Consider the following 10,497-nt stretch of genomic DNA (forward strand, 5'->3'; position numbering starts at 1 on the left):
GTTCGATGAGATTCCCCAACTCTTTAACAACGCTGCTCTCCGCCTCTATGTACGCCAACTTCTGTAGTGATCTCATACTCCCCATTCCAGTAGGAACCTTAATTCCATCCACAGCATTAAATGGCAAGTAGACCCCCTTTCTAGCATACCGATAAATCAGAAGGTGGCAAAGGTTTTGGAGCTTGAGAATCTCAATTGGCAATTCACATACAAAGGTGCCCTTAAGATTCAATGTTTCTAAGTTTTTTAGCTTCCCCAATGAGTTAGGAAGTTTCTTCATCTTTGTATTCTCCAAGCTCAAATATCTTAAGTGGAACAGACTAGTCAAAGCATCAGGAAAGCTATCCATGGAAACATTTTCAAGATCCACCACCTTAAACAACCTTAAGCTGGAAAAACATGTGATTGCAGAAGCAATAGATAGTCCATCCACCCCAAAAATGAACAAAGAGCGAAGATGGCAGAAACTATCTAATTTAGGAAATTTCTCACCACTGTTGTAAATAGACAGCTGCCGGATTCTGTTACAAAGTATCTTGTTCAGTTCAATAGAACATGCAAAGAAATGCTCTTCCCTGGATTTTGAAATAATGATCTCCTGAACGAGATCATGGATGCGACAAGTAATCAATTTCCCATATGATTTCCTTTCTGCTACTTGAACAAGATTTCTAGCAATGAGCGCAATGAGGTAACCATCAGCAACCTCTTCCATTGACATGCCTTCATTTCTTTCTGCAAAACCCTCAGCTATCCATAGGCGAATTAGTTTCATACGCTTAATGGCATAGTCTTCAGGGAAAATGCTCAACTACAAGAAGCATGATTTCAGGTAGTAAGGCAAGTCATTGAAACTGAGGAATAATATTTTCATCATGCTTCTAAGATTGTCATCACTTTCAAACTCCGATCCAAGGCTTCGGTGAATCATCTCCCACTCAACATACGTCTTGTCCTTGATTGACAGAAGACTACACAATGTGACAATCACAAGCAGGAATCCTTGGCATTTATCTACAAAGCTTTGAGAAAGCTTCTTCAATCCAGGAGGGCAACAATTCTCGTAGTTCGAATGGAATGCCTTCTTGCAAAATAGAGACCAAGCCTCTCTTGGAGGCAGAGGTTGAAGATTGTAGATGCGATCGGAGAGTCCGACGCAAGAAGATGATGCGAAATGATCTTTACGTGTGGTGATCATTACCCTACTATTATAATTGCTAGCAGGCAATGCATTTCTTATGAAATTCCAAGCATGTGTGCTCCATACATCATCAAGAACAAGTACATACCTTTTGTTCTGCAAATAGCTCCTTAGAACTTGGATGAGCTCAACCTGTTTCATCGCGTCTAATCCTTGGGGAGATGGATCTTTCTTCTCCTCGAAGAATGGTTTTATCATGCTTTGAAGCAATTCCTCCGCTTTGAACGATTGAGAGACATTGATCCAAGCATATGTTTCAAAACATTTCTTCACCTGTTGATTATCATAGACTTTCTTTACTAGAGTAGTCTTGCCAAGGCCACCCATCCCAACCACCGAAATTGTTGAGAGTCTCAAATCTCCATTGACTAGCCATCCAATCAATGTGCTCCTTGGAAGGTCGATGCCCACAAGATCAGCTTCCTCAATGAAAAAAGCATCCAATCGAGGATCATAACATTGATTGCTCATGTTGTTGAAGCTTGAAATTTGCTCCTTATTGAGAGTATAAGCATCTTTTCTCTCCGTAATCTTACGGATTCTGGTTTTGATATCTCGTAGCATCGATGCAATCTGATGGTGTGCCTTCAACCGCTTGATGGGTCTATGAAGAAAATCGAACGAATCCATGGGCGCCGTTCTGCTCTTGTGCTAGGCCAAGCATGAATTCGTCAAGAACATCCTCGACGTCGTAAGCGACTTCTCTTACTTGTTTCACCCATGTCTTAAGGCCTTGATCAGCATCTTGTCTTGCATCAGCATCCCGTAAGAAGGATCTGATGCTTTCTAACTCATCTCTGACTTCGCGGACTTCTCCATCAACCACCTTCAAGGGCTGCGCTTCCTCCACCAGCAAATCCCAGTATTGTATCAAGAAGCTCACAGCACTCTCCGCCATCTCTCTCTCTCTCTCTCTCTCTCTCTCGCACTACAAGAAAACTGACCTTTACCGGCGGTCAAAACCGCCAGCAAAACCCCATAAAACCGCTGGCAAATCCTTTGCCTGCGGTTAGCCAACAGCCGGTAAAGCCTCAGTCGGTAAAGGCTTTGCCGGCGGCCAGGACCTTTACTGATAGTTGTGCTGGACGCCGCTAAATCATCAATTTTTGTTGCAAAAAGGGTCAAAAGCTGCGGATAAAATCCGTAGCTGAATTGATTAGCCCACAGCACGACCGTAGCCATTGGTACCGTAGCTTTTTAAAACTTTGCTGCGGATTAAATTCGTAGCCATAGAACCCATGGCCACCGATAAACCGTAGCCATTGAGAAAATCTTTCTTTAAAAAAAAAAAGGTGACCCGCATGTATTAGTGTTTTTTTTATTTTAAAAAACACAAATCTAAGCAGTTAACATACCTTGGTTAATGTCAATGATCTCCTTGTTACCAATGATTGCCATTGTTTCCAAGGGATTGGTTTCTTCTGTCGAGATTTGGTGAGCTGTGTAGCAGTAAAAGGCATCAGCACCAGTATTTCGGAGTCCTTCAGCAAGTTCAGGCCCTTAATGACATTGAGGTTCACCACCTGTGAGTGGAGGTTCTCTGTTTTGTCTACCAGAAGCTCAATCTTCTCACCACGGTCCAGAACCTGCACAAAGAGATATTACAATGGGTTTATGTTGTTCTGCACATCACACAATTTAAATAATTTAGGGGCTTCAAAAGACAGGGCTGCATGGAGGACACTAATCTTGGCATTTGGGTGGCCTAAGGAAAAAGATTTTCCTAACTGCACATTGAAATATTAGAGGCAACCATCTGCACATTGAATGCTATACATACACTAACAGCATATGGATTATTCCCCTACAGTAACACATCTTTCAAGTCAACAATCTGGGAGAAAAACCACATTAAAGCAACCGCTTAATAAGCAAATATGATACATCAGCGTGAGATCCATGTCATTTATCTGGAGGGCCTCACCATGTACATGTTGTGGCCCAAAATCAAGCTGATTTTGATCATCGGGTGGGCTACACTTTTGAATAGTCATGGCCTAACAACCCAAACAGGCCATCCTCTAAAAGCTAGGTTGGGCAAATTAAAATTTTGAATAGTCATGGCTTAACAAGCCAGCCCCAAATAGTTCAAAATCCAGTCCCAAATCCTACATGTGGTGCTTGTGAGGATAAACAAATGAAGTGATCAATAAAGCATTAGATTGAAGCCTGAAGCAATAAGTTTGCGGAGAAACATTGACATAGATACCTTTGGTTGACTAGAAAAAATGCATGTGCTAAAACCATGGACAGACTAGAAAAAATTGCCAAGATTGTTTAAACCATCCACCATTTTCATCTATGTGGCTTAACTGATTATTTAACCATCCTCACAGTTATGTACATGGTAGAGCACACCTGATACATGGCTCAGATGTCCTGCACATTTTCCAGGTTAGCACGTATCTGCTTGCGGAAGTGCATGTGGAGCCAGCAAACATCCCTGACACAAGGCTCAGATGTCCTGCACGTGTAAGGTTAGCACATATCTGCTTGTAGAAGTGCAAGCGGATCTAGCAAACCTCTTTAAAATCCATGCACTCTGCATTCCTTTGGCTTCTTTAGCAAGTACCCAGAATAAACTTAAAAATTAAACTATAGAAAATCTGAGCTTCTTATGACAAAATCAACTAAATAAACCAACCACTATCATAAAAATTCATCTATCATCCATCATACAGTGCCATCAACAATTTCTGCTTAGGCAACTGTCTTCAAGGAATGAATCTGGACTGTTCATAGTTACAAACTTACAACCTATGGGACACCCTGAAAGAATCACACCAGTCAGATGATCCTATCCACCTAAAAAGTAGCCATCTGTTTTTTTATGACCATCTCTTATCCAAGTTGTATGCCATGGATGGATGGTTAGGATCATCTATTGAAAGTGATTCGTTAGAATCATAAGCAATCCATTATAAGGCGCTTTTGATTTTTTGGACATGTTGTTTCCAGGCATGCCCTTAAATCATTTCTACCAAAGAGAGAAGTGGACTCTCCAGCACTGAACTATACCTGTACATTACACATTAATACGTTGCTAAGAAAGCACCAAACTTATTCCATCACGAATCTCTTTTCTCATTAATACATATGATTAGTACATGATTTATTACTAGCCTTGACTAATATGTTTATTAGAATAGAAAGGCCTAATCACAATAGCCTTTCATCTCAAAATCAATACACTACTGAACTTAAGAGTAGTTAAAATCAGAACTTTGTACTTAGGCTTAAAAAGTGTTGAAGAATAGACAATCCATACAAAGTAAGACACTTAGTTCAAGGCATACAGGTATGATAGAGGGAGACCAGCCAGGAAGTTAACTGATCCAGTAAATTGGTTGCTCTGCAGGTCACTGACAGAATTAACCATGGATCGTTAATGGTATCAACTCACATTGCAATATAAAAAAATTACATAGATTGAAGAAACTTAGCCCATTAGCATACTTACATTTGTTTTAGATTTGTTTTAGATTCTTCAGACCAGTAAATATGTCCCCAATGGAACTGGAGAGGGAATTGTGACTCAAATTCCTGCACTTGGAAAAAAGATCGGTTGGCAAATATGAACTGGCTACTCATAAACCAGAGACTTTAACATGCTCACAGATTACAAGAACTTACAAATAACAGAGAGATTTCAAGGAAGCTAAGGAGAATAGAATATTCTGACTCAGCCGATTGAATGCCAGGTTTCTGCATTGCAAGAAGAAAACAAAAATATATCTTGGAACTGAGATTCAATTTTTTTTTTTTTTTTTTTAAAGATTTAAATCCTATATGGGAGATGGATTTCACAGTAAAGATTCTCTAGATCTTCAGGGCTCTGTAAGAAGTCATACAGCTTCACCTGGTTCCATGCCACCTCAATCCCTTCATATTCATCAAAGCTATGTACCTACATCAAAACCCACCAACATCAGAGAAAATTGAAAAGGACCCAAATGAGAGACAGAAAGAAAAATGAAAAAGGTAGGCCCACTGACTTTCACTGATGATCAGACAGATCAATTTCAAGTATGTTTAAATCATTCATTCCTTTTGTATAACCATGACCCACTTGATGATTGGAGCATGCCAATGGGTCCTTGAGCCAAGTTTAGGAGCTCAAGCCGTGACCAATGTATTGCCATCCCTAGCTTATGTCACTAGCTATTATGCACTACCAAATAAATACATTATACCTTCCCAAGTCTAAAATCTTCAATTTCTTCAATATCATCATCAGGAAAGCGGCCCACAACTGCAAATCCAAATAACTACTAGGAAACTAGCAACCACAGTAATCAGAAAGAAATCAGAAAGAGGTCTTAGAATCCACGTACCTTGGAGTCTTGGATGCTGATAAGTGTATAGTTACTGGAGACACAGTTACACAGTGCCAAACATGATGGTTTTTAGTCGGATTCACGACATCCATACATTCTTTTCTAATTGGCCTGCCTTATATACTTATACATTACATTCATATATATATATATATATATATATATATATATATAAGAACATGAAGGTGTTCAGAGAAAGGGGAATATATATTATGGAAAAAAAAAAATCTATACTTCTTCCATTACCAATATACTCAATTGGCCTGCCTTATATTATACAGATCCCCAATCAGAATCACAACAAAAGCTGATAGCTGTGATCATTAGAACCATCAACTATTTTATAGTACATAAAGGAATAATGGTTATAAATGATTCCAAAGATGGAGAAATGGAAACATGAAAGGAAACAGGATGCAAAGAGACTCACCAAATCCATAGCCAAATACCAACCAAAGAAAGTAACCATTTAATATACCCTTCTTATTTGATCTGTTGAATCTGCAGTAACAGCATAAGCCCATCATAAATACAAACGTTTATTTGATTTTATCATGGTGATCACCTGGCGCAAAAATCATGGTGATCCACTCGCCAAATGGACCACACCATTTCATGATTTCTGCACCAGGTGATCGTCATGATTGTTCCCGCCTTCTACATAACAATGACAGAGTTACAATAGTACCTATATGAAAATGAAACCAGCAAACCTAGAACCCCAGTTAGGTAAAATTTCAAAATTTCCTGAACCCTAGACACCTAATAATCTTGATTTCTCCAATTTTTCCAAAACCCTAAAAACCAAAATTTGCAAAGTTCCCGAATTTTCCACCTACCCTAACACCTAATTTCTCAAAATCCCCAAATTCCCCTTTCAAGGACAGCCAACAGTTCAGAGAACCCACTGAATTTATACTATGAATGCAACCGCTTTTCATGTGCCAAAAATACAGTGGAGCTATAGAAATCCCAAGGAACCCCAACAGTATTCTCATTCAAAGAAAAGGGAGATTTACATAGTAGAGCTGGTCAAACCTGAATATGGCAGAGCCAACTCACCAAAGTAAACATGGCAGGGTGATTGGATGATTTCTAACTACACTTAGATTGGATACCCAGCTGCATTCATAGATGAAGATGAAGCAGCAGAAAGCGGAATTTCTTAAATAGTAATATGTAGAATTCTAGCATATGTTTATTACTGTAAAATGAAAAAAACAAATAAATAAATAAAAATTGCCAATAGAATAAGACTAACAATTTTGTTTATTGAGTTACCTTGAAGAAGGATGAAAAAGAGAAGCACAAAACCATTCTTGTGTACATCCAAGCATAGCATAGGTACTCTGATTCAAGAAAATTGTTATTGTTCTTTTCATTGTGGATTGCTGAAACGTGGGCCATGCAGCAAGAAACAGTCGTGTACTGCTGTGCAGGATATAATTCCTCTATTCTGCATTGGGGGCATGAGCAAGGATCGAACGCACAAGGGGATATAACAGAGAAGAGGCTTACCTAGTTGATCTTTTCATTCGAAGGACCATGAATCCAATGTTCCCTCCAAACAATCGAAGATGATAGAAGACGTTCCGTCTTCCATCCTGATTACTGCAGCTGCAAAGAAGCAAAACCACTCAAACACATCTGGATTAGAAACAGCATAAGCAACCTCAACAGTCTATACATAAATGACATTTCTATTGGGCATCTAGACACATTCAAATGTAGAAACAATGCATTCTTGCATCCACCATCAACAGTCACCACAAACCAGATGCTGCCCATGTTCCAACATAGCACATTGTAAGAGATCCGGGCTGTCCATCAGACGTTTTCTTTGTTCTTTGGGATTTCAGACGTTTCATCATCTTCCCTAAAGGCAATTCAGCCCCCTCTGAGATTTCAATTAGATCATAGGATCTGAACAGAAAACTGTAGGATTTAAACAACATTGAGCAAAACATTTGGCTCATAAGTTAATTTACATATCCAAATAGTGCTAAATTAATCTACTAGGAAATCTCACACATCTGTAGGTTATGGTATCAACATTTGAATCTCACTGGCAGATGGTTTCTATAGACACAGCTAATGAAAGAGCTAAAGACCAACTAAAACGGAAATCATATCAGATTACCATTAAAAAGAGTAGACTAACAGATGCACACAAAATAAAGCCAACAGAACCCAGGGCATTGGACCTGAAGATATTGATGATAAACGGCAAATGGCACTGAATTCGAAAGAAGTGGTAGAAGCTCTTGAACTATGCTCCAAGTAATATTAACAACTTGCTAACATTCAGCCAATTAGTACATCCTTTTGTATATTTACCTAGTAAAACCATTTTCTTTCCACATCTTTGCGGCTTCTGGTGATGCCCTTCTTCCAGGTTTTGTTGATTTGTAAATCTTGTGTAAGTGTTGTCATCATGTATGCCATCTAAGTGGTTAGTAGAACAAGGAGACATATCCATAGGATCCAAAGCTCCATTGCCAGAAGAAAGAGTTGTATCAGTGGTGCTAACTGATGGCTGAGATGAGTTAAAGAGCAGAATTGAAACACAAGTACCAGAACATTAGATGAGACACATTCAGTTGACAAAGAGATGGATACCGAACCTGAATCTGCTCTGGGAACCTCAGTTGGAGATCCAGGCCATTCACCAGCACTCTTCACTTTATGTTGTCTCATCCACCATACACATAGCACACATTCATGTGAAAACAGACCAATCAAATTATATAGCCCTCAGTTTGACTTTTGACCATAGTTCAAAAGTCAAACTAACATAATCATCCTGGCCAATTGATCGAACAGATGATTGAAAACAAAAATGGTCAACAGGGGAAAATTCCCCAGTCATTGTGAATCTATGTGTTGGTCCACTAAAGAAGGGTCAACTGGATGGATGATACAATGGGTTCATCCAACCATATAGTGATTTGTGCCCCATTTACAGAGAGTTGAAACGCAGGACCTCTAGCATGATTAACACAAGAACATTCTTGGTTGATGCATTTCCTCAAACAATTAGCATGCAGATTTTCATATAAAAATAATGAAATGCTTTAGTGAAATAAAAATAGAAATTCATATTATTTTTTTACTTTCTTGATCAATTACAAAACTTTCATATGATTACATTAACTTCATGTAACTATCAACACTGAAATGAAAATGATAAGGGGAAAGAAGTCTCACCAAATTAATTCACAAGAAGAGGAAATGCAAGTTACAAATTCAACGCCACCACATCTTAATAATCGCCTCCATCACTGAAGAACATATGTCGAATCTCATCCAAAAGCCCTAAACCTAGGAGGGAGAAAGAGAGGGAAGGGAAGGGAATAGAATGCAAAAGCCCTAAACCGCAGAGGGGTTTAGATCTGTAACGGTTTGTAGTGAGTAAAAGGACCAGATCTGGCCAGAGGATGAGAGAGAGAGAGAGAGAGAGAGAGAGAGAGAGAGAGAGAGAGAGAGAGAGATGAAGGTTCTCAAGGCGGGAGGGCGAGGACGGGGGCCGAGAGAGAGAGATCGAGCAGAGACGGAGAGGTGCAGAGAGAGAGAGGAAAGGCGCAGAGAGAGAGTCGGCGATGGGGAGAGGAAAAGTGCCGAAAATGAGATCAAAGCATTCGCATTTTGATTTAATAGAGACCCTTTTACGGCAGCTGGATTTGGTTCCAGCCGGCAAAGGGTTCCACCAACAGTCGGTTTTGCCCTAATTTCTTGTAGTGTCGTGACAATAGTAGATGGAAATGGTGACCGTTGAAACCAACAACCCGGATGGTTTTCAGGCTACTCAGTCCAATCAACTGAATGGACCATATGCGAGGACTGGAAGACTTTTGAAATTAGGTAGTTAACCCATCTAAGCAGCATCTAGTAAGGTTCCATTTCACCATGTTACTTTTGAAACTTTCCAAGGGCCATGTATAATTCGAACTTGAAGGCTACAGTTAGTTTATACACACACATAGAAATCAAGGAAGAATATGGAAGTCGGGAGCCAATTTGAATGGGTCCAGCTCCCATCTTTTAGACCCATTTGGAAATCGGGTTGGATTTGGGTCTAGCTTTTTGAACCACGATCTACTTAAAAATCAGGCCTATTGAGATTTGGGTTGTGTCCATATGTGATGAGCGATCCCGTCTTTTAAACCCATTAAGAAATGGGGTTGGATTTGGATCTTGCCTTTTGGACCTGAGCCTAGTTAAAAATTGGGCCTTGTCAGGTTTGAGTTGAGTGCGTGTGATGAACTGGATACAAGTCCTGTCCTTTAGACCCATTAGGAAATTGGGTTAGATTTGAGTCTCATTGGGATTTGGGTTGAGTCCATGTGATGAACCTAATACACTGGTCCCATCTTTTAGACCCATTAGGAAATATTTGGGTCCCACCTTTTAGAACTGGACCCAGTTAAAAATCGGGCCTGGTCGGGTTTAGGTTGAGTACATGTGATGAACCTGATACCAGTCCCATCTTTTAGACCCATTACGAAATCGGGTTGGATTTGGGTCTCACATTTTGGACCTGTACTTGGTTAAAAATCAGCCTAAACAGGTTTGGGTTAAGTCCTTGTGATGAACCTGATACAGTTGGGTAGAATCTAATTGTCTGGGTGGGGGTCCAGCTAGTTTTAGTAGCATATATACTTATGAGTATTTAATATATACTAGTGATTATAGAAACAAAATAAGGTTTTCTAAGCAGATATGTAAGAGAGCCGGTTTACAAACACCTGTGAGCAACGTGAATCCGCTTATCTGTCCTAATCCCAACCCGAAATGTAGATCCAAAAACCCTTGAGCGTAACTGAATCTGGGACTTCAAGAACTAGACCCAAGTCCAATTGGATCTAGGTCTGGGTCTTCACAACAAAGACCCAAACTCAATCGTCAGGGTCTTAAAATATGAAACATGAAACTGGGGCCAAAAGAACCCAAACCCGGCAA

At 39.7% G+C, this 10,497-nt stretch overlaps 1 protein-coding gene across 1 annotated transcript; it reads right to left on the reverse strand.

Annotated features, from left to right (window-relative positions):
* Positions 1-811: 811 nt before the first annotated feature.
* On the reverse strand, positions 812-1,765 carry LOC131255281 (disease resistance protein RPM1-like). The gene has a single exon (XM_058255973.1). The coding sequence runs from the start codon at positions 1,763-1,765 to the stop codon at positions 812-814; it is 954 nt and encodes a 317-aa protein (XP_058111956.1).
* Positions 1,766-10,497: the final 8,732 nt, after the last annotated feature.

The sequence above is a fragment of the Magnolia sinica genome, chromosome 9, assembly GCF_029962835.1.
Source record: "Magnolia sinica isolate HGM2019 chromosome 9, MsV1, whole genome shotgun sequence".
Taxonomy (NCBI): domain Eukaryota; kingdom Viridiplantae; phylum Streptophyta; class Magnoliopsida; order Magnoliales; family Magnoliaceae; genus Magnolia; species Magnolia sinica.